Source organism: Pelobates fuscus, chromosome 10 (assembly GCF_036172605.1).
Source record: "Pelobates fuscus isolate aPelFus1 chromosome 10, aPelFus1.pri, whole genome shotgun sequence".
NCBI lineage: Eukaryota > Metazoa > Chordata > Amphibia > Anura > Pelobatidae > Pelobates > Pelobates fuscus.
Genome location: NC_086326.1, coordinates 73,032,730 through 73,058,235, shown reverse-complemented (window position 1 = coordinate 73,058,235; position 25,506 = coordinate 73,032,730). Strand labels below are relative to the sequence as shown.

General features: G+C 40.2%; 1 protein-coding gene across 1 annotated transcript; it reads left to right on the top strand.

Moving 5' to 3' along the window:
- The first annotated feature begins 1,440 nt into the window (after positions 1-1,440).
- Positions 1,441-22,180, top strand: VPS26A (VPS26 retromer complex component A). The gene is made up of 9 exons (XM_063434902.1): positions 1,441-1,515; positions 13,163-13,312; positions 14,086-14,161; positions 15,526-15,682; positions 16,541-16,705; positions 16,943-17,049; positions 18,149-18,217; positions 19,203-19,345; positions 21,184-22,180. Exons 1-9 carry the CDS (start codon positions 1,513-1,515, stop codon positions 21,292-21,294), a joined length of 981 nt encoding a protein of 326 aa, XP_063290972.1. The 5' UTR covers positions 1,441-1,512; the 3' UTR covers positions 21,295-22,180.
- Positions 22,181-25,506: the final 3,326 nt, after the last annotated feature.

Below are 25,506 nucleotides of genomic sequence, written 5' to 3'. Positions count from 1 at the left end.
GGGCTATTTACACCAGAGCCCCGCCTGACTAACAAAATCAAACGGTCTGACTAAAGAGCGTTCGATCGAGCGGTGCGCCTTCGCTCCTTCCCTCCGACAGAGGGGGCAGATTCCATACACAAATAACCCCTTATGGGCCTACCGCACAATCGGTATACCCCTAGTGGGTCTGCCGTCTAAAACAGCAGTTGTCTTACCTCCTCGTTCCTGAACCTGAGTTCATACTCATCGACGGGGACACCCCAGCACTTCTCACGTAGAGGCCGATGATCTCCTGGACAACAGACCAGTGGCGCCGAGACGAAGGGAGGTCCACGCAGAAGTTCAGGGGTGCAGCCGTAGAGAACGTGGGCAAAGATAGACCGTCTCACGCCTCTGCCTCTCAGCTACCGTTGAACGATGAGCTTCCCGGCCAATGCACCAAATGATACCGGAGAAACTGACGGAAGCAAAGCACAGAGAGATGGACACAGGTTTCTTCAGGAAGGAAGAGATTCTTTATTGGATCACCGATCGGGACTCAGAGGGACTAGCGTCACCAAAATACCACAAGTTCTGAGCCCCGGACAATAGTGCAGGCTCCTTATATAGGCACATAACTCCTCCCATATTAAGCTCCACCCGCACATTCTCTTGACCAATCAATACAAATAAGAATTAACTTCCTGCTTGACCGCATGGCTTGTCCAGCACAATGGAGGAGGGGGAATACTACATCCTGTATTCTTGCACATGCTCCGTACACTACTGATCGTATCTTGCCTCGTGCAACCAACTGATCGATACGTCAGCATATGCACGTACACATGCCACGTGGTAATCTCGGCCTACTAAATTTATTTTTACCGAGATTCCACCACACCTCTAGCATGTAACCTCATTGAGCAGGGCCCTCAACCCCTCTGTTCCTGTGTGTCCAACTTGTCTGGTTACAACTACATGTCTGTTTGTCCACCCATTGTAAAGCGCTGCGGGATTTGATGGCGCTATATAAATAACAATAATAATAATAATAATATTATGATTTCAGTATTATATTACATAGTATTATATAAGATTTCAGTATTATAATTTTACATAAGATTTCAGTATTATATTATATATTATGATTTCAGTATTATATTATTATATAAGATTTCAGTATTATATTATATAGTATTATATGATTGTAGTATTATATTATTATATTATGATTTCAGTATTATATTATTATATAAGATTTCAGTATTATATTATATAGTATTATATGATTGTAGTATTATATTATTATATTATGATTTCAGTATTATATTATATAGTATTATATGAGAGTTATGTTATAAGGAGGGGGCGTGTCCCTGTCTCCTAGCTCCGCCCACCCATGTCCCTCCTAAGTCCACGTGGTGTCGGATCAGCTGACAGGTCACATGGAGTGTTCTGGTGACGTCAGGTCAGGCCCCGCCCCCTAGTCACGTGACAGTGGCGGGTGGAGTCGCTGCTCGGTGCTGAGGGTCCTGTCCGGTGCGGGTGAACATGGTGAGTGCAGAACCCGAGTCCAGAGGAGCCGCGGCCGCCGGGGAGTACCTAGACCTGGCCTGTAGGCAGGGGGCGGCCGGCATGCACTAGGAGAGGCCGGGGATGTGTCAAGGCCTAGTGTGGGGCCTGGGCTGGTAACACAGTGCATGGCAGCTCACCATGGGCAGGGCACCACAACCACTGCCATCAATGGGGGGGGCCTGAGCTGGTAACACAGTGCATGGCAGCTCACCATGGGCAGGGCACCACAACCACTGCCATCAATGGGGGGCCTGAGCTGGTAACACAGTGCATGGCAGCTCTCCATGGGCATTGCACCACAACCACTGCCATCAATGGGGGGTCCTGAGCTGGTAACACAGTGCATGGCAGCTCACCATGGGCAGGGCACCACAACCACTGCCATCAATGGGGGGGGGGGGCCTGAGCTGGTAACACAGTGCATGGCAGCTCACCATGGGCAGGGCACCACAACCACTGCCATCAATGGGGGGCCTGAGCTGGTAACTGCATGGCAGCTCTCCATGGGCATTGCACCACAACCACTGCCATCAATGGGGGGTCCTGAGCTGGTAACAGTGCATGGCAGCTCACCATGGGCAGGGCACCACAACCACTGCCATCAATGGGGGGCCTGAGCTGGTAACACAGTGCATGGCAGCTCACCATGGGCCGGGCACCACAACCACTGCCATCAATGGGAGGACTAGCCTGTCACATGGCTGCCTGAGGATCATGGGAGTGGCAGTCCACAGCTTCTGGAGTGACACAAGTCAGCCTTCACTGCTGCAGGGCTCGCTGCCCTTTAGAAATAATAATAAATAGCTCACTGTGATTCCACAATGGGACTCAGCCAGCTGGTAGAAAACTACACAAACTCCTTTTTATATTATTATTATTATTATTTATTATTATTATTATTATATCAGCAATTCAACAGACTTCTACTTCCTGCTCCCAGATTCACCAACCAAGTTGAGTGGTAATGTGTAAGACGCCCCCCTTGTAAGCACCTGCCAGTTATTTGTTTTAATTCAGTCTTCAGCATTCTTTTTTTGGTAACATTGTGTCAATGATTAAAGCACATCCTGACTCTTGTCAAATCCAGTGGGCCATGTGCAGGCTTGTTGCCAGTGCCTATGCTTTAGTTTTGGGAGTCTTTCCCTGAAAGACTGACTTCTAGCCGCAATAGTGCATCCAAGTGCTAAAAGCCAACCCTGAGCGGGCCTAGTGTTCAATGGAAGCACATCTGCTCTAGTATGCAATCATATAACTAGTTTCAACTAGCTATTAAGTTACAACTAATTGTGGAAAATAAGATTTTGTTTTGTACACTGCCAATCACCTAACTGGTTTCTGACACCATTGCTCATTTAAACTATCCTTATATTCTAATAATTTTGAGACCCAAAGTTGTATAGTTGGCAGTGTTATAATATCAGAATGTTACCTCTGTCGCAATTTAAGGTGATGTGTGTTTCAGATTTATTGACCCCTACTGTCAAACACATTTCTTTTATCTTGGGAGCATTCTCAAAACAACATAATATTCAATATTGTATAATGCATAGTTATGTACTAAACACTTTACGAATTATCAGTGCATTTTTACGGTTTGGCACCAACAAGCTATAAGCATGGGTATTCTAGGAATTATCTATCTATATGTAATTCCTAGTTATTCCTGTTGAGCGCAGATGTTCAGTCAGTGGCAGTTTGTCAGCAGAACAGAGATCAAAGTTAAAGAATATTTATTTAATCCCTTGAAATGGTAAATACTTGGATTACTGTACTTCATGTCAGTGCGTGCACATACTAGCATGCTGGTGAATGCACCATTGTAATAAAGAGAAACTTGGAGGTATATTTAATACCCTTTTGTTTTACTTAATTTACAGGGGTTAGCAATATACCACTTTCTGTAGCAAGCTCTGATGAGATGTCTCAACTAATCCTAGTCATTTGATAGAACTCGCTCATGGCAATTGTTAATGGGATTTCTTTAGCATATTGTGTTTCTATATAGCAATCTCTCCATTACTAAAAAAAAACAAAAAAAAACACATACAATGCTGCCACTGATGACCAGTCACTTGTTCAAGCACTTTTAATCTTTATTTTCTGAATAAGAATGTAAAAGCATGTTAAAGGGACACTATAGTCACCTGAACAGCTTAATGAAGCAGTTTTGGTGTATAGAACATGCCCGTGCAGCCTCACTGCTCAATCCTCTGCCATTTAGGGGTTAAATCCCTTTGTTTATGAACCCTAGTCACACCTCCATGCATGTGACTTGCACAGCCTTCCATAAACACTTCCTGTAAAGAGAGCTCTATTTAGGCTTTCTTTATTGCAAGTTCTGTTTAATTAAGATTTTCTTATCCCCTGCTATGTTAATAGCTTGCTAGACCCTGCAAGAGCCTCCTGTATGTGATTAAAGTTCAATTTAGAGATTGAGATACAATTATTTAAGGTAAATTACATCTGTTTGAAAGTAAAACCATTTTTTTTTCATGCAGGCTCTATCAATCATAGCCAGGGGAGGTGTGGCTAGGGCTGCATAAACAGAAACAAAGTGATTTAACTCCTAAATGACAGTGACTTGAGCAGTGGAATTGCAGGGGAATGATCTATACACTAAAATTGCTTTATTTAGCTAAAGTAATTTAGGTAACTATAGTGTTCCTTTAAATGATCCAAGGTGGAAAGAAAGGGACCTGGTGACATATGTCTTGGCATTCTAATTGATAATGAAATCCAAAGGAATGTGTTGATTGCCAAGAATTGCATTTATCCAGAACTGAATGGTTGTTTAAACTTGAGTTAGCAGAGAAACTGAATGAGAGGTAACATTATTTTTCCTGCCCCCCCCTCCCCCCCATGTCTTTTTATTGAAGGTTTACAACACATCATAAACTTTCAACAATGTAGAAATATAGATCTCACACCACATATAGGTTACAAAGTCTCCACAAGGTATTGCAAGTAAAGGAATATACAAAGTAACCGTTGTGGGACATAGGAAATTCGTTTATAAGCTGAGATATGCAAATATGTGTATCGTTCCTTAAATGATCTGTTGTTGCACAGCTACAATATCTCCCTAAGCCACTGAGCGCTTAGGGAGATATTTAGAAATTTGAGGAGGGAACCTGAAATTTGGTATGCCATTTGTTAGTACAACCTGCAATTTGCCAATCTGTCCAGTACCCCTGCCATCTGAGAAGACTCTTAAGTCCCCCACCTGCTAACTGTAGTGAATCTGGCTAATGGTCATTGAGAACAAACATCCATGGATTTCTCATTATTTGTAGTGTTAAGAAACATATCTTTTGTGGGTATTGTGATGGCATGTAACTTGTGTGACTGAATAACTTTCAGATGTAAAGTCCACAATACATACACATTAACATGGAAAAGTAAGAACCATGTTTTGTACAGTAGAACAATGGAGAGTATTGACTAGTTGGCAACGTTCTCTAGTTATTACAATAATTATATACAGTCTACCCTGGTATCATTTTAATAAGGTAATTACGTATACTGGAAATTTCCAATAACACTTACACTGAAGAGATTGACTAATAAAAACACCTGTATATTAAAAATAATTATCATTTTTTCCCCACCATGAAGTTTTTGGGAGGCATAGAATACAAGAGAAAGACAAATATAATAGGGTTTTCATGAATCTATAAACGACAGGTCAGAATGAAGATGTGTATTATCAAATAAGAATAATCTGAACAATCTCAAAAAAGGAAACAGAAGGGTGTTTGTGGAACGATGAAAACCTGTCTGGATCAGGTTCTTAGCATGTTGTTCCCCACAAAGGTCTGTCTGACCTTTTCTAAAACATTGATTTTAATCTATAAAAAAAAATGGTTGCTTATCAGGAAAGAAGATCTCCAACTATTGGCTAATATTGAATCCCTAACATTGCAACGGTGATACAGTGGTGCCCTGGTGTCCCCACCATTGTAAATAGTCAAACAGTTGGCTTCTGTTTGCTCTCCTGACCTATGCTCTGAAGTGGTGGGGTCTGGGAGGTCAGACATCAAACACTTATAAGCCTCTGTAGCCCTGCAATGGTTATGGTGCTTGGAGTATTCGCTCAACTTTATGGACTGATGAGCCTAAGGCTGAGGAGTTTCGGAGCCCACTATCTCTGTAATAGAGCGCAGTTAAAGGGACACTCCAGGCACCCTGATCACTTCTGCCCATTGGAGTGGCCTGGGTGCCAACTCCCACTACCCTTAACCCTGCAAGTGTAATTATTGCAGTTTTTTATAAACTGCAATAATTACCTTGCAGGGTTAACTCCTCCTCTAGTGGCTGTCTACTAGACAGCCACTAGAGGGCACTTCCGTGTCTATAGCACAGGTTTTCTGTGCTAGAGCGTTGCTGGACGTCCTCACGCTGTGTGAGGACCTCCAGCGTCACTCAATTCCCCATAGGAAAGCATTGAAAAGCATTTTCAATTCTTTACTATGTAGAGCTCTAATGCACGTGCGTGGCATAGCCGTGGATGCGCTTTAGGTCTCCCCGGCCGGCGGGATCAGTCTCGCTCACTGGCTGATGTAAGGAAGGGGAGGAGCGGCGGCTACCCGAAACCACCGCCGAGGGACATCGGCGGGGGTCTCAGGTAAGTGAAGGGGTTTTCACCCCTTCAGCAACCAGTGCGGTGGGAGGGAGAGGGGACTTGAAGATGCCAGGATTGTTTTCCTGGCACTGGAGTGTCCCTCTAAAGCTTGTGTAGCAAACGTTTATGAATAGAAAGATGTTATATGAATTAGCCATCTGGTAGGCCATTGTTCTAAAATCTCAAGTAGAGGCAACTTTTCAAATAGATGGTCCTTTGGTATTGAAAGTTGTTAAAGGGACACTATAGGCACCAAATCAACTAGCTTAACCCCTTAAGGACACATGACATGTGTGACATGTCATGATTCCCTTTTATTCCAGAAGTTTGGTCCTTAAGGGGTTAATGAAGCAGTTTTGATGTAAAGATCATGTCCAATCAGTGTCACTGCTCCATTCATTACGATTTAGGAGTTAAATCACTCTGTTTATATAGCTCTAGTCACACCTTGCTGCATGTGACTTGCACAGCCTTTCTAAACATTTCCTGACTAGTAAATATAAATAAATATTCTAGCTTCCTTTATTGCACTGTCTGTTTAATTTCGAATTTCGTATCTCTTGCTTTGTTAATGGCAATCTAGAGTCTGGAGTAGCCTCCTGTGTGTGATAAAAGTTCTATTAACAGAGCAGGAGATAAAGACTTCTAAAGTAAGTTATTGATGATCTCAGCCATGGAGTCGGCACGTGGTAAGTAAAATATCTTTCTAGGAGGGGGGACGGCCACTGTAGGCTCTTTCTGCATCGTAACGGACATTTGTTTTGGTATCTGACCCTGGACGTCCTCACGCTCTGCATGAGGATATCCAGTGTCAAATTTGTTCCTCATTTTCAATGATTTAATGCTTTCCTATGGGGAGGTCTAAAGCATGCGTGCACGGCATTTGCGCCTGCTTGGTGCCGTGGAGCGTTGACCCATCGCTGAGGAACATCAGCGCTGGTATTTTGTAAGTAAAGGGTTTCGCTGTAGTGGTGGGAGGCAGACAGCTTTGTATTCCTGGCACTATAGTATCCCTTTAAGCTGTAGTTGTTCTGGTGACTGTGCACCTTTTAATTTCTGTACACAATAATGCCAAGAGATTGGGGTGCTTACCCTTTATGAATGCTTTTGATTGATGATTTTTTTTTTTTTGTTCTCTTGTCCCATAGGTCTATATAATTTAACCTTTGGTTAAGGAAGACTTTTTTTTGTTTGTTTTTGTTCAACCATATAGTGTAAACATTTGCATCTGGAAAAGGAAAAAATGCATTACAATTCCACCCTGTAGTTTTGATTAGGTTTGAAAATCTGTATTTTTACATTTTAATACATTGTTATGATTGTAAAATGTAGTAGGTCTAAGTGGTGTTTTTATTTTATTTTATTTTTTTTAAATGCATATTTGGTATGATATGTTTTTGTAACATTTTTATCTCCTTAGCAACAACTTTCTTTACTGGTGTTTTTTTTTTTTTTTTTTTTTTGAACAGAGTAAAATAGATCTACAGTAAAATTCGTGAATGGTGTTTGAAATGTGAAGCCCTTGATAATTTTGGATTGTATTATGAACTGACACTTTCTTCTAGTTTAGCAAAGGATTATGGGAATTTAAATCTTTTTGTTTCATAACCTTGACAGAACAAACCAAAATTATTGGCACAGTTTTGTATATGAGTAAAAAATAATTTTGCAATCTCAATCTTATTTGAAAACCATGCGGTAAGGATTGCATGTCTCTGGCACATGACATTGGGTTGAGATGTCACATGTATCGGTTTAGAGAAATACCATTTCAGCAGTCAGTGGGTGTTTTCATGCACACATTTTAACCATTGCTTACTTTGTAACCAGAAAGTTTTTGCAAGTAATTTAGGGGAACTGTCAGTTGTGACTTTACTGTAATCTCCCCCAAAAATTATATTTTGGTGCAGAGCCTGGAGTCGAGTGTTTGAGTGTAAATTCAGGAGTGTGTTTATGCTGGTCACTAATGCAATATTTGCATGGCATATCTGTGTGAATGTAGGAGGATTTGTGTATGAATACAGGATAATAGTAGTGTGAATCTTTGTATACAGGAGTATAATTTGCCCTTTGTATTCAGAACAGTGAGAAAGCATCCATTCACTCAACATATGTGTGCCCTTACTCTATAATCAGGAACATTTGCCTTTTTAAATGTGTATTAGACTAGAGAAATTGCTCTTTTGCCTTGAATCAAAGTCTGCATAGTAATTTTCCCATGCATTCTGGACATGTTTATTTTATTTTTTTCCCATTTGTTTGAGAAACCAATAATGCCAATTCATCGTGTAAATTTGCCCATATACTGAGAATCTACCCGACCAGTCTTAAAAGCTGACCGTGACCTTGATGAACATTCGCAAAGTGGTGTCTTACTGTAGGGAGATGGGGAACCTGCAGGTTTTCACAGACCTTTTGCAAAAGATCCTAGGTTGATATTATCCCGTCCTATTGAGGGATTTCTGTCCCATCTGCAAAGACTATATAACAAAATTGCTTTAGCAGCAGGCAGATCTCTTGTGGCCAGATGGCTATATTATGGGACTCCTTCAATCGGGAGGTGGTTAAGATCTGACCTTTATATAATAGATAAACTTACTCCCATCCTTCAGTAAGACATGGTATCTGTGGCTGGAGTACATCTCTATTTGGGTACAGTTTCCTTTTCCTAAGCTGGTAACTTCTTTCTTTCTCTCCTTATTCTCTTCCTTTTATCTTCCTCTGTTGTCTTTTTAATTTCTGTCTTGGTTTTTGCATTTGATTTTTTATTGAAGTACTAAATATTGCAGATTAGGGTCACATGGATCTTTTGATACCTCATTGTTCCTGTCCATACTTAAATAAAGAGTTTTAAAAAAATAAATGACCAACTGCCTTAAAGTTGCTGGTCTATTATATTCTTTCGTAATACTCTAGTCCAGGCACAGGCAACCTTCGGCACTCCAGGTGTTTTGGACTACAACTCCCATGATGTTTTGCCAGCATTATGCGTGTAAGAGCATTATGGGGGATGTAGTCCACAACATCTGGAGTGCTGAAGGTTGCCTATCCCTGCTCTAGTGTAATCACAATTTCACTTTATTCACCTATGTAAAATGCCAGTCATCTCCTGCCCAGAGGATTATAGAGCATCTTAACTCTGTATATTTTCCAATCTGGGAGTGCATTAACTCTGAGATTTCCTTACACCATTGTATAATTCTTTCTCAAACTCTCCCCTGGTGTGATTTGAGAATTATGTTATTACACGCAGCTTTGTCAGCTCTTGCTTCTGCACCGGGAGCTGACATTACAGCTGTACTCTCGAGCATGAGCGAGAGTACAGCATTGTGGTCTATGGATGATCCCACAAGACCGCAGGATTCTCCATAGACAGAGCCAATTCACTGCAGTCATCACTGGTGACGTCTGTAGGATTGACACTACTAGACAGCGGTAGCTCTGCATAGTTTTTAAAAGTGTCAGGCGTAGGAAATATACAGAGACGGTCTGTATTTCAGTGAAATTCCAGCACAGTCAAAATGGCACATATCTAGCATCAACAGATTGACAATCTCTAGATGAGTTTACATAGTCTTCAAAGAGAACATGGATTTTCTACTTACTACTGTGCACAAATGGTGCACATTTAATTTTTTTCTGCATGTGGGGCATATTAAGCTTGGTTAATGCAAGCAAAGGCTTGCAGATGCCTGGATGGTATGATGTTTCTTTTATCTGTACTGGAAGAAAAATTATGGTAACTCAGAATTCCAAATATAGTTCCCATTTTCAATAAGTGTTATTATAGCACTGCCTCAGTGTTCCTTCTTACTATAAAGTGGTTTCTTACACAATAATCAGGCTGATGCAAGTAAAATGTCTATCTCCATGAGCTTTCTATTCTCCGGTGCCTGTACAAATGAGGGATAAAAGCTAGGCCAAGCTGGTTTGTTTCCTATAATGACTGTTTCCATGGATACTGAATCTGTAGAGAATATAAATCACAAACAGGATTAAAGGAGCACTATAGTCAACATATAAAAGCAAGAAAGACCGGTCCCCTAGCCTTCTTTCTTGCTTTTATATTAACTTCCCCTTAATAAAAAATATTTTCGAGTCCTTATTATAGATAAAACTTGCCTCCGTTCCAGCGCCAAGATCCTCGGCAGGCCGCCCCCCCTTTTTCCTCAAAATGCCGAAGTAGCAGGGCTCAATCAGACGCTTCTCTTAGAGAAGCATCATCGCGATCTGGTGCGCATGCGTGGCTTCGCACTGCACCAATCGCGCTCTACAGAGAGCGGCATTGTATGCCGCCCTATGAATGAACACTGAGCGCATTCGCGAGCTAAGCTGACTGACAGCTCAACTCGCTGTCTATGCCCGCCCCCCTCCTACCGCAACCCTTCAGCCCAATGTATAAAGTATACAAACTATATATATCTCTATATCTCTATATATAGTGTTTGTACACAAATACACACGGAAAATATTGTTAAATATACACACACACTCTATTTCTATCTATTTCTTACTGTCTAATTCTGTCTATCTCTCGCCCGCCCCCTCTCTCACAAGATGTTTACTTACGTTTCGGATCCTCCTGCTCAGTCTCCGGTCTTCTACCTGTTAGCCAGAACTGCTGTGTGTCTTATCTCCCCACACGGTCAGCTCTGATTGCTGACAGGCTCCGAGGTTAGCTACAGGACACAGGAGGCGCGTTCACAGTGCCTCCTGACTCCCGATATCATGTTTGATGTATTCACCCAAGCGTGAAGACGTCAAACGTGATGAATGCGAATTAGGCAGCCCTGAACTCGGAAGTCCCTCTGGTGGCCGTCTGAGTGACTACCACTAGAGGTGTTCCTAGCTTCCAAGGTAAACACTGTATTTTCTCAGAAAATACAGTGTTTACATGAAGGGCTGCAGGGAACTATTTTGTTTACCTGAACAACCTCATTAAAGGGACTCTCCAGTGCCAGGAAAACATATATCCGTTTTCCTGGAACTGCAGGACCCTGCAGTGCCCCTCTCCCTCCCACCCCCCATCCCTTCAGTGACTTACCTGGATCCAGCGCTGGGTCAGGCTCAGCCGACGGGGGAGACCTAATGCGCATGCGCGGCAATGGCCACCGCGCTCATTAGACCTCCCCATAGGAAAGCATTATTCAATGCTTTCCTATGGGGATTCCGGCGTTGCTGGAGGTCCTCATGCATAGCGTGAGGACATCCAGCGTAGTTTAGAACACTTTTCTAAGAACACGGAAGTCCCTCAAGTGACCAGAAGAGGACTTAACCCTGCAAGGTAATTATTGCAGTTTATAAAAAAGAAAACTGCAATAATTACACTTGCAGGGTGAAGGGTGGTGGGAGTTAGCAACCAGACCACTCCAATGGGCAGAAGTGGTCTGGGTGCCTGGAGTGTCCCTTTAAGTTGTTCAGCAGCAGAGCAAGTATTCTTGTGGAACGTGAATCTATGGCCTGTAAACAGTATGTAGAGTCAGCAGCCCTTGACGTTTTTACTTACGACTTCCATACCTTTATTTCCATTAGTGGAAGTGTCCTGTCAATGGCAAGTTTGTATTCTTGAGGAACAGGAAATAAATAAATGGCAGGATTGGCATCCAAGTTTAGCCTGCAGAAGCCAAATGCACTTCACCCAGCTTCAGAGGAGTCTGGGCACTCTGGAACCCAGATAAGAGGGCAAAATGTTTAAACATTTTGCCCCACTACTGGGGAATGGTGCCAGGATACATCTCCAGTGGATGTAGTGGTTATGATGGTTTGGAGTAACCCTTTAAAATATTGTAGCAGGCATCAAAGTAAATTACAGAATTGGACTTGTGCTACATCATAATTGACTTAAAGGAACACTATTGGATCAGGAACACAAACATGTATTCATGACCCATTAGTATTAAAAACACCATCTGGCCATCTTTTGCCCCCATAAATATAGTAAAATCTTACTTGTTGTTCCAGTCTGCTGCTGCTGGCTTTGTCCCTGATCTGCCTGCTTGGCTGACATCAGAAGGGTTGCGTAAAGCCAAATACAATGCTTTCTCACAGGAAAGCATTGGATTGGCATAGACTGTCAAGGAGGCAGATCAGGGGCAGAGCCAGCACATGCAGAACACAGCCCTGGCCAATCAGCATCTCCTCTTAGAGATGCATTGAGTCAATTAATCTCTATGAGGAAAGTTCAGTGTCTCCATGCAGAGGATGGAGACACTGAATGGCAGTGCTGCACACTGGTGCCCAGGAAGCACCTAGAGTACCCATATAAGGAGTGACTAGTGGAGGTATCCCTAGGCTGTAATGTAAACACTGCATTTTCTATGAAAAAACAATGTTTACTGCAAAAAGCCTGGAGGGAATGATTATACTCACCAGAACAAATCCAATAAGCTGTAGTTGTTCTGATGACTATAGTGTCCCTTTAATACTTCATATCCAGAGTATAATCATATATTTTCATGCTACATTACATTACAAAGGGATACTATAGTGCCAGGAATACATAGCTGTATTACTAGCACTATCGCTTCTACTGCCTTCCCCTTCCCTTGCGCACCCATCCCTGGCAAATAAAGGGTTAAAAACCCTTTATTTACCTACCTGATCCCAGCGTCGATGTCCTTGGCGTTCGGTCGAAGCTCCGCACCCGTCTTCCGTCCCGACAAGCGGCTTTAATGCGTATGCGTGGCAAATGCTGCCCGCTCATTAGACCTCCCCATGGGAAAGCATTGAATTAATGGTGGAGAATCTTAAGGTGGGGATCCCTGCTGGAGTTGCCTGATGTCACCTCTCTGCACCCTGCCATATTTCTGAAAAAAAATAGTCTGCAGCAACTTTGAAAAGAGCCAGGATAATAGAAAAAATAAATCACTAATTGACATTACTAAATTAAAATCTTAATCTTTAGCAATATCAAATCAGACATGGTTATAATAAACAGAGTTTAGAACATTCTAACAGAACAAATGGAACATTAATAATGTATTTAAACTGTACTTTTTCTTGCAGAGTTTTCTAAGCGGTTTGTTTGGTCCGATATGCGAGATTGAAGTTGCACTTAATGACGCCGAAACAAGAAAGCTGTCGGAGATCAAAACAGAAGAAGGCAAGATAGAAAAGCATTTCTTATTCTATGACGGTGAATCTGTGGCTGGAAAGGTAAGGACCAGCTCAATTACAAATGCTTAGAAAATGAGCAAAAAAAATGGTTCCTCCATGTCTCATTCCATGCACTTTGGCTGTGTGTGTGTCAAGGTCAGCTTCTGGTAGCAACACATTATACTGGAAAATTGGTTACGGTTGGAACCCATATTTTATTTTTGTCTCATTGTTGGTTAGTTAGACACTCATGCTATGCAGTACAGTGTATTGCTTCAACTCATTGCTGCTGTTTAATGATTGCTGAAAAAACAAACTGGAATGGATCATTTCACAAGGATAACTTTTGCAGGATCCATTAGCATACCTTAGTAGAATACTGTTGGTGGATGAGCAGTTACATGTATTGGCAATTAAGAGTCACTTAGTCTGTTCTTTTTTTTTTTGATCCTCTGAGAAATTTAAAGCATGTTCTCCAGTTGTATAAAGGAAATGCCAAGTGCCAGATAAACACTGTTTATATTCTTGAGCATCTCTTTTTTTTTTTTAAATCTAAATCTTTAAGTGGTCCCATCATCTAGACGTGGATAGCAAAGAATACTTTAGGTGGCTATTAATATTTCATCTGTTTACATTGGGAAATGTATCGAAAGGTTCGTATCTGAAACTTTTGGCTTCCTCATCCATCAGTCTTGCTGCAAAGGATATTTATACATCTGTTAGTAAACCATTAACGTAAATGCAAGATGATGTAATCTTACATATGCGCTTCCTGCTGTCTGTCCTTGTATCTTTGCAACATTTATGTTTTTTGTTTTTTTTTGTCTGTGTAGGTAAACATTGTCTTCAAGCAGCCTGGTAAAAGACTAGAACATCAAGGAATACGGATTGAGTTTGTTGGACAAATTGGTAAGTTTTTGTTTTGCCCATTTTAAATTGTGAGACTTGCATTTATGTTGCCCTTTTTAAGACTATAATACTACTTTGTCAGCATTTTGACCCATCATTCATTAAATAAGCACTCATGACACCATAACAACTTAATTAGAATGAATTTGTTATGGTACAAGGATTTCCTGGATGTTGACTTAACTCAAGGGGTTAAACAGAAACAGTTCAACCCCAATGTCTTCAATCTGGCGCCAGTCGCTCTGCCCCTTTATGTCTGTTCAAGTCAAAGGCTTCAATCAGGAAGTCTCGGACTTGGTGTCGCTGATAGTATAAATACTTTTACCTATTACTAGTTACTATAAAAAATTTTAATCTTTGACTTGGTTATAATGTCTGGAGTCCTCAGGCACTGTCCCTCCATTCAGTGTTTAAACCATTTTCAAGCAGTTTAACACTAAACAATAGTACCTGGACATCCAAAGCCTGACCTCACAGAAGATGTCTAAACAATGATTACACACTTACTTCCTGCCATACCAATTCATACCAGCAATGGGCATTGTGATGGACTGAAAGCAGTCAGCTGACACTCTCAGCCAATCACAGCCATCCATTTCAGCTCAGTCTAGTGCTTACTTAAGCAGCACAAAAAGTATAGGCTTCTGTGGACTCCCATTTAGCATTGAAAATGGTTCAACACTGAATGAAATGAAGGCACTGGGGACTTCGGACAATTGCAGTGCCTTCAGTTTCCTTTTTTAAGTTGAAAGTTTAACCTCACAGAATAATCTGTTCTATAGCACATTTATTCTAATAAACAAACTTCCACTGGATGTAAGTGGCCACTGTCTCCTCCTGGTTACTGCTGAACTCATTGTTTAATAAATGCTTCATGAACATGTTGTAAATTGGGAAATTGTATAGTTGATGTGTTAGAGAATATTTGAAGTTGGTTTGCGTCTGTTCAAGATTGTTCCCTCTACGCAGGCACATTACTTTGGTGAGATTATGGTGAAGCTGTTATGACTATAGTAGGTTGTTTTATGCAAAATATATGTGCCACTGCAGAATCACCAATATTTGGTAAATATTGGTAAACTATATCGCATTACTGTAAAACTGCATCCATGTTAATGTTAAATCCAGATTCCCTTATTCATCGTATAAAATTATTAGAATGGAAATGTGCTTCAATTGCTGCAGCAAGTCTGTGCAAACATTTTTATGCCACAAAGCAGAGACCGAAAATTGGGATAAAGTATATCTCACAGGGCGTGCATTGCAAGGACTTTTCTTCTGGTAACTTGTATAAGTACTGTAAGGGAACATGATTACGTGTTGGCAATATGTAAAATGAAGAGGTTTATTTTTCCCCTTTCCAGAACTTTTCAATGACAAAAGTAATACACATGAATTTGTGAACCTTGTCAAAGAGCTGGCCTTACCTGGAGAACTGACACAGAGTCGAAGTTATGATTTCGAGTTCATGCAAGTTGAGAAGCCTTATGAATCCTACATTGGCTCTAATGTTAGGCTACGGTATGATTTATTTTTAATCATTGCACCAAGTTTCTTCTACAGCCCACTGTAGTGGTTATGGTGCCAATAGTGTTCTAATGTCCTCCCAGGGTTTAGTGTTCAAACCAGTTTAATAAACTACCTGGGTCACAACCTGATACAAGGGCTGCACTCACTGGTTGGAAGCACTGACGCCCTCAGCCAATGAGAGAAGACCTTCATGGCCCTGGTTTGCTCAGTGGAGCGAACCATATTCTTCTTGTACGCAAAATTGTAAACAGGGCTTCAGTTGCAGACTTGGTTAAGTTGCCAGGCTGTTCTTAAACTGTTTTAATTCTTACCCTGAGAGGGCACCAGTGCAGCCTTGGCACCATAACCACTACAGTGCTACTTGTAGTGTTCCTTGAACAGCAATCCTTAGATTAGGATAGAGTAGCACCTGCCAATAGTGGGGTTATGGTTTTGCCACATGCTTGTGCAATGGATGATGATATCATCTTGTAAGTAATGCCTCGTTATTTTCTTTACATAGATGATTTTATCAATGTTAAAACTAGCCTTAAAACTAGTTTCACATAACTTGCTTTATTCTGCATTTTGTGTTAATTGTTCCTGGCAGTACCCTTGTGAGTGCAGCCTATATTCTAATATTTTTAAATGCATTTTTTTAAATATTGTACAATCTACCCAACAAACGAAATACCAGAGTGGTGCTTCTGAGCCTGTTCAGTAAGTTGATATAACTAAAGGTGTATCCTTGAATCTTCAAATTTTCTAGAATGTTAGCAGGAGAAGTGTTAAATGTCCCCGCCCCCCAACCTCTCTTTATCTTTTCATAACAGGTGTGAACGATAATTCTATTTCTTGCTATTTTGTTAGATATTTTCTTAAAGTAACAATAGTGAGGCGCATCTCAGACCTGGTAAAGGAATATGACCTGATTGTTCACCAACTTGCAACATATCCAGAAGTTAACAACTCAATCAAAATGGAAGTTGGAATAGAAGATTGTTTGCATATAGAATTTGAATACAACAAGTCAAAGTGAGTGTTTAATGTTTGTGGTTTATTTTTTCCTCCACCCACCCACAGTAAAAGTTTGTTAAAACCTATAATTAATTTGTAATTGTACAAACACTAGAGATCAAATTTAGATTACAGCTTTATTAGATAGACAAGTAGACGCTTGGAATCTGCTCTGCTGTAAATATACTATAAATGATGTTTATTATTTTGTTTAGATTTTTTTTGGTTCCATAATTGTATCCCTTTTGTTTGAAGGTACCACTTAAAAGATGTAATTGTTGGGAAAATTTACTTCCTTCTGGTCAGAATAAAAATCCAGCACATGGAATTGCAGTTGATAAAAAAAGAAATCACTGGAATAGGTAACGACATTTATTCGAATCAAAGCCATGCTTTCCTGTTTATAGTTTTAGAACTTTGTGTGCACGTTTACACAAAGCACTTCTTTTAAAGGTAAATTTGGTGCTGGAATGTACCCCTCCATTCCCTTTTAGGGCATTATAGAGGTAATGCATGAAGTGCAAAATAAACATTGAACAATAAAAAAGGTCCAACATTTGGAGCAAATTCCCAAGGTCTGCAGTGATATTTGCGGAGATCAAGAAATGGTTGGTATCTTAGTACCTTCCAGTTCACCTATTTGCATATTGTTTATCTCTGCACATATGTAGGCCAGCACTTAGCTCTCTATTCAGAGATTTACACCACGAGACAGACCCAACCAAAAGTAATTTTTTTTTTTTTTTTTTTAAACTTAACGTTGCTCACATAAATTTGTAGAAACTACAGAGCACCTTCTATTTCTCTGTGTGAGTTGCTTCATTCCTAAATTACTCACATCTGTCTCTGCTTATCTAAAAGTGTGTATCCAATGAACCCCCTCCCCCCCCCCCCCCCCCCAATGCAGGAATTGACAGGATAAAGTCAGCGCTGTGAAAAAGGGGCAACAGAACTTTAATAGATCATGCTGATTGGTTGATTGCTTCCTTGTTTGAGCAGTACTACTTCTGGAAGTCCAGCCTGGTGATTGCAATTGCAGAACATATAAGCATGAGCGCCCTATTTGTTTTATTTTGGATTATGTTGTGTACCCTTTATGAAGCAGTGAGCATTAAATATAAGAGACAGAAATGTGTTCCTGGATTTAGCTCAAAGACAACTACAATGGGTCCCAATGATTGGTCATGTGATTACACTCACAAACAAAATGAACTATACATAGTGTTTGACAGAGATGGGTGTTTGGTGACACTATACATCTCCTTAGCAATACACTCCAAATAACATGTTTTGTCATTTCTAGCCTAAATCATAACTTACTGATGTTTTTTTTCTATTGTGCCACTGTAATAGGTTTTTGGTGTGTGTTTTGTTTTTCCTTTTACAATTTGTTATTAACTGTATGCATCTACTTCTTTGAATTGTATTTTGTGTTAACCAACTTTATCCATTGTGTCACAGGACCTAGCACAACAACGGAGACTGAGACGGTTGCAAAGTATGAAATCATGGATGGGGCACCAGTAAAAGGTACAGATTTTGTCTTGTGGATGTAACAATAATATTAACAACAAAGTATTTAACCAGGAAAGGTACATTCAGGTTACTCTGGTTTTCAAGTATGTCCTGGGGATGTAACCTTAGCCCAACATCCAGTGGTTGTTACTATTACCCAATTTAATGGTACTCATGTAACAATGTCAACACATAACTTTAGCACTGCTCGTTCATATGTTGGAGGGGAAAAAACTGTAAAAGATACCTTTTTAAGTAAATAAATGTAAAATCTAGACTGCCTTGGAATAAGTGTATTTTTTTTTTCATTTTTCTATAGCATGTTGTTTTTTTTGTTTTTTTGTGCAGATTGTAAGCTCACTGGCTTACTTGCAGAATTTAGAAAATCCTGGGCAGGGTTGTCTTCTTCTTTTGTACCAGTGTGTCGAATTATATGTCCCTGCCCGTCCATATAATTACCAGTGTTCTTTTTGCATACATTGTAAAGGATAAGACATATGTTAAATCTGTAATGCAACTGCTGCATGAGCAGTGTTCCTCTGATTACTGCCACAGGCAGACAGTGATTTCCACACTTGCAACATTCCCGTATCGAAAGCGGGAACTAATCAAGATGAATGAATGTAGTTTTTGTGCATGTGTAGTAAGTCTCCCATACAGAATATGCTGCAGGTGCAGGGAATGTGTCTAGCTCTCTAAGCTTGCACTCAATTTTATTTATTTAATGTACATTTTGTATACTACTAGATTTGTAATTTAAAACAATCTTGCATTTATATTGCAATTAGAGCTCTTAAAGCAAATCATTTTGTTTCCAGGGTCTTTGCTGACAAAATATATTGGGAATATGCCCTGTCTTTCCTGAAAATTAAATAAAGAATGTTGATTTGTGCCTTGTTGTTTTTTGTTTTTGTTTTGTTTTCTTCCTAATTTCTTTCTGTATGAAACTTTACAAAATAATTTCAAGCTGTTCTAATTAAATTCTGTTCTATTTCTTCAGGTGAATCCATTCCAATCAGACTTTTTCTTGCTGGGTATGATCCAACACCCACCATGAGAGATGTTAACAAAAAGTTTTCTGTCAGATATTTCCTGAATCTGGTACTTGTAGATGAAGAAGACAGACGATACTTCAAACAACAAGTATGTCTTTCTGTAATGAAAATTGCCATATATAGACACTGGTTACGTCAGGAGAGTTTTATAGTATTTTTTTTTTATAGTATTTTTTTTTGTTTACATCCCAAATGTATACATTTTTGTTGTGTAATCTGTTGATTCTGCACACATTTTTTTGAATCTTTAGTACATGGTTGATTTTTTTTTTGTTTTTTTTGTTTTTTTTGTTTTAAACATCACGCAGAAATAATAGGTTTGTATGTGGGCCCTACATTATTAAAAGGGCATTTCCTACGAGGGCCAGATTTCTTCCATGTCCTGATATAGGTAGATGTCACTGTAGAAGAAAGGTACTTGGAATCTGCAATCTGTTTTTTGGGTTTCTTTCTTGGGAGGGTTGTCATAAAATAATTTTATTTTCCTGACATATGGTGGCAGTACAATATGGGCATGTACTCTTACCATGGGACAAGCATCTGAAATTAAAAATGTTATATAAAAGTTCATCCCCCAACAGGTATAAAACTGCAACCTGCCATGGTCCCTCAGTTCTCTTTCTTGTTCCATCAGGAACTAACGGCATCTGGATTTTTTTTTGTGGTGAGGCACATGGGTTTCTGCCAGGGGGATCCGGCCTGATAGCCTCCCGGGTGGAGAGCTGAGTGGCCTGAGTGCATCCTGCAGGAGTTACAGAGCAGGTATGTTTAACTTGCTTTATGCCAAATGCGGTCACTGGTAGAGCAAGTAGGAGGTTTCTTGCAGCAGCAAATCACTGTCTAAGCTAGACGCATGCGCACAGCGGTGGAACGTACGCCCGGGAGGTAATGCGTTCCATCGGAGTTCCGACCGCGCTACTGTGTATGTGCGGTCAAAATTCCCGGAAATGGCGTGAAATTTTTATGTTTGCTGCCTGGATTAAGGTAAGCTGCTGAAGGGGTTTCAACCACTTCAGCACTATGGGAGGGGAACCCTGAGGGTGGGGGCACCCTCAGGGCACTATAGTGTCAGGAAAACCGCTTTGTTTTCCTGACACTATATAGTGATCCTTTAAAGGTCATGTTGCCTCCAAAGCTACTCTGGAAAGATGGCTTGTGGACGCTATTTAAAATAGCTTATTCTTCCTTGGATCTGCCTTTGCCTACCTCCTTGAAAGCTCATTCTACAAGAGCCATGGCTGCTTCCTGGGCCAATAAAGCACAAGCTTCACCTGAAGATATCTGCAGAGCTGCTATATGGTCTTCATTCAACACCTTAATCAAACGTTACAGACTAGACGTATTCTCTGCCTTTGGTACTGTTTTCGGGCACAAGGTGTTACAAGCGGTGGTTGCTTAATTCCCGCCCATAGCTCTGAGATCTCGATATCTCCCTATTGTAATGCCACCATATGCCAGGAAAAACTGCAATTTTACTCGCTGTAAATTCCTTTTTCCTTAATATGGTGGCAGTACATCACTCCCTCCCTTTATTAATACATTTTATATTTTTGCAGTATTGAGTCTCTGATGTTTTCTTGGGATGTACTGAGGGTCCATGGCAGGTTGGTGTCTTTTACCTGTTGGGGGAAGAACTTTTATGTTAATGTTTAATTTCAGATGCTTGTCCCATGGGAAGAGTACATCCCTATTGTACTGCCACCATATTAAGGAAAAAGGAATTTACAGTGAGTAAAATTGCGGTTTTTAAGATGGTATATAAAAACAATTAAACTCATTTACAGTTTGGTTTACAAGATCTAGCCATCCTCACCAAATAAATGAGATAGCAATGTATATAGCTATTTGTGTTTTGTTTTTAGTTTTCACGAGTATCTAATTTTGATGGGCTTTTTAATTCTAACTTTAAGCTGTGTTCTTAACCAGGAGATTGTTTTATGGAGAAAAGCACCCGAGAAGATAAGGAAAAGAACCAATTTTCATCAACGATATGAGCCCTCTGATCCACAAGCGTCCGCTGAAGAACCCGAAATTTAAACCTTTTGTATTCCACTTGAGATGAAGGATGGAAACCAGAAAGAATGCCAAATCTCCCTCAAAATCGTCTTCCTTCATCCAGCGCTGCTGCATTTAATTTACCACACTAAACATTCTGCGGTCTGTATGTAATTCCACATGTAAATATATAAATACCAAGTGCTTTTGCTGAAACACTGGACCTTTCTCAGACTAGCATTTTATAGAAATACTTTATTTTTTAATTTTGAGATTTTTTGCATTGGAACATACATCAATATAAAAACAGATGCGTTTTTTTTTTTTTTTTTTAATGCATGTAGGCTGGTGTAAATTAAAGAGAAACAAATTGCCTTATCGTCCCGGTCTTTCATGTAAAATTATTACTTTGTTTTGTCATTCTGAAATCCATTCATTTATTTTGAACACTCAGATCATAAACTATTGTGGATCTGTCTAAATTCTCCGAATTCACTTTGAAAATGAAGGCTATATTAAACATTTTGAAGACCTATTGTGTGCATTTTATTTTCTACCCATCACACAACTAATGCTTGTACTCATCTTATTTATTTTTCCTTTAGTCATTAGCTTCTTTTGGTTAGTTTTTGTATTTTGCTTGGATTTCTGCAATTGTTACATTCAATTTTCATTTCAACCCATGGAAGCTCTTGTTGCTAAATGATTAAAAAAAAAAGCTGGTTAATAGGATGTCCTACTGTAGTTGTGAAAATTCAGCATTTTTCTTTCTTGGTTCTCCCTTGGAATTAACATGATTATTGTTGTAATGGAATTGGGAAAAAATAATTCACAATGTATATAAATTGCTTTATTATATTGTACAAGTATTTTATATCAATGTTTGGGGCAAAAATACTGATAAAATAAAATATATCCTTTAAACATTTTGCAGCCTTTTTAATGGCCATTTTCTTCACCGATATTTTTTTTGTTTTTGTTTTTTCCCTTTTGAACTTTAGTATTAGAAATGCAATATGAGGGCTATGTTTTTGTTTTTTTTCTACATGGATCATTACTTTTAGGAATGTTTGTTTTATTGTAATTTTTATTCCACACCTTTTTGTTTGAGTCATAGATCAGCAGTTCTTTTTTTAATTTTGGTATTGCTAAGCATAACAGTATGCATTGACATTCCACACTAGTGATCAATAATGCACAGATATAAATACAATGGTAATTTGTGTTTTTTTTTTTTTTTTTTTTTAATATTAAACTAGATACAAGGGGAGCTATGAATCCTGCTAGGGTAAGTTGCTGAACATAAAAATAATAGCAACAAGCATAACCATGCTACTTTACCATGCATTCTGCCATTGCAAAAATAAAGAATACTAATAAAAAAAATGGTACAAATTGCGTTCCTATGGCGAAAGAGGACGCTATATACACATGTGGTGGTCCTGCCCTTCCATCCAGGCATACTGGACCCAGGTAATGCAACTTAGCTCTAAAATTAATGCAAATAAAATTAAACCTGGACCACTGGGCATGTCTCCTCTCCAAACCAATAGAGGACCTTACCGGACCTGAGCAGAAATTGCTCAATATGGTTTACCTTGCAGCCTGAAGTGCCTTGGCCCAGAAGTGGTCGTGCCTGGAGGTACCCTCTCTCACATTGGTGATCACCAAAATCAAGGATAACTACCTTATGGATAAGCTAACCTCAATCGTCTGAAACACCACTAAAACCTTCCAAAAGGTATGGGACCTATAAGAACAATACATAGAGGAGGTGGAGGGTTAACTTAGTACTTTGTCTCCTGAGGGGTGGGGGGATTTGCACATGATCTTTTCTGGCACTATGGGTTTGTCTCTTATGTTTAATTGTTTTATAAAGAAAATTGATTGCATAATTGTACATTGTACATGTGGCCCTCGCATAATAGCCAAGGCGTCGCACGGGTCATGTGGGCACCTATACGTTCGACTATTCAGGAAATCGTGGATGTACAAGACTGACATGTAAATGAAGTCACCATTTCTTCCTCACTTATTGTATTTTGTTTAACCACATATGAACATACAATCAATCTTTTGCAAAATAAAGATTTTTTTTTTTTAATTTTAAATGGTACAAATTGAAGAACATTTGTGCAAAAACACTTGGATCCAAGGATTTGTTCTGCATTCCCTGCTTGATCGAATGAAAGGAGCAGGGTCCAGTAAAGCTTGGAGGTTCTAGTGCACTGTCCATGACCTTGAATAGAAGTGATGCTCAGATAAATGAATACATTTTTAGCAAAGAAAAGCCCAACTCAGTTTTTCCTCCGTTATTAAAGATTCTTCTGTCCCGTTTGACTATGGTACAATCCAGGTAGGTCGCGAGAGGGGGGGGGGGGGGGGTATGCTATGGCACAGGAACGGGTAGGCACACAAAGACACACCTGCATTCATACATTTTCATTAGTAGTCCACTGCATGTCACTCTTGACTGCACCAGCTTTCACCTACCACCCTTCTAATAGCATAGTCCTCTACAATGACACCATCACACTCAAAGTAGCTTAAAGGGACACTCCAGGCACCCAGACCACTTCTGCCCATTGGAGTGGTCTGGGTGCCAACTCCCACTACTCCTAACCCTGCAACTGTAATTATTGCAGTTTTTTTTATAAACTGCAATAATGACCTTGCAGGGTTAACTCCACTGTCTACTAGACAGTCACTAGAGGGCACTTCCTGATTTCTAGCAAGGATTTTCCTTGCTAGAGCGTCGCTGGACGTCCTCACGCTGTGTGAGAACCTCCAGCGTCGCTCATTTCCCAATAGGAAAGCATTGAAATTCGTTTTCAATGCTTTCCTATGGGGAGACCTAATGCGCATGCGCGGCATTGCCGCGCATGCACATTAGGTCTCCTCGGCCAGTGGGCGGGATCAGTCTCGCCCACCGGCCAACAGAATCAGAAGGAGGAGCGGCGCGGAGGAGGAGACAGCAACGAGGGACATCGTCACTGCCTCAGGTAAGTGACTGAAGGGGTTTTCACTCCTTCAGTAACCGGGGATTGGGGGGTGGGAGGGAGAGGGTACCTACAGTGCCAGGAAAACGGATTGTTTTCCAGGTACTGGAGTTTCCCTTTAACTTAGCCCCTTTCCACTTCTCTCCAAACAGTCTCAGATTTGGAGAAAGAGCCCATGGATTGGCCTGAATGGGGTTAGTAGCCTGGCTTTGGTTGGTAACCAGTAGGATTAAAGGGACAGTGTAGACACGCAGACCTCTTCAGCATGTTGTTCCATGTCCCTTAACCCTACAGTGGTAATTATTGCCGTTTCTGGGAAACGGCAATAATTACCTCTGTGGGAGAACTCCTCCTCTAGTGGCTATCTACCAGTCAGCCGAGGGGCACGAGGGAGGGGGGCACTGCAGGAGCCTATAGTGCCAGGAGAACGGGTTTGTTTTCCTGGCACTATAGAATCCCTTTGATGGCAACCAGACATTCATCTGACATGTTCCACATATGCTTAGTAATTTGGTAATATGTGGTAATGTGTAAAACAAACTGAGCATAAATGGAGAACTGATACCTATACAAATTGTAACCACATTTAAATCCTACACATAAAATACCAGTATATACATTAAAGTGACAGGGAACTCATGGCATAATAACAAATAGGGACACTTTAATTTTAGGGTTCTCAGTGGGACTGTGGTCAGGACTATTCTGATAAATATCAGGTAACATACTAATAACAAATTATGCAACCAAAATGTAACAGAACAGGAACAATGTATCTTATTTACACAGACTGATTTCTGAACATATTTATTGACACATTACTGTGACTATGATTATGGTGAAGCTCTGGTACAAATTCAGACACACCAAGAATGTTAAGCAGCTCCTATAAAATAGGTATAGGATAGAAAAGAGGGACTATACCTCCTCAATAGGGACACTTGGCAGGTATGTGACAAAACCCTTGAACCTTGTGTACTCCACGCCATTAAGTTAGAGCACACTGTTCATATGATATATTCAATACATAACATAAACATAGAAAATGAGTTAATCAGGAGCGGTCTGGGTTTGGTAAGAATGGGGGGAAAGGGTTAATTAGGAGACTGCGAAAAATGGAGCATATATAATATACTGTATCCCTCCCAGTATTCCAACTATTGTGCAATATGACCCCCATAACCCTCAGCCACCAAGAGAATAAGGTGGCACACTATCCTGTCAATGTCATGCAGGCATAGCCAAGCCAGCTAAA

Bases quoted from the DNA above. Each gene is read 5' to 3' on its own strand.
- VPS26A (XM_063434902.1), top strand. The intron at 13,313-14,085 runs GTAAGGACCAGC...TTGTCTGTGTAG, and splicing joins GTGAATCTGTGGCTGGAAAG to GTAAACATTGTCTTCAAGCA. The intron at 14,162-15,525 runs GTAAGTTTTTGT...TCCCCTTTCCAG, and splicing joins TGAGTTTGTTGGACAAATTG to AACTTTTCAATGACAAAAGT.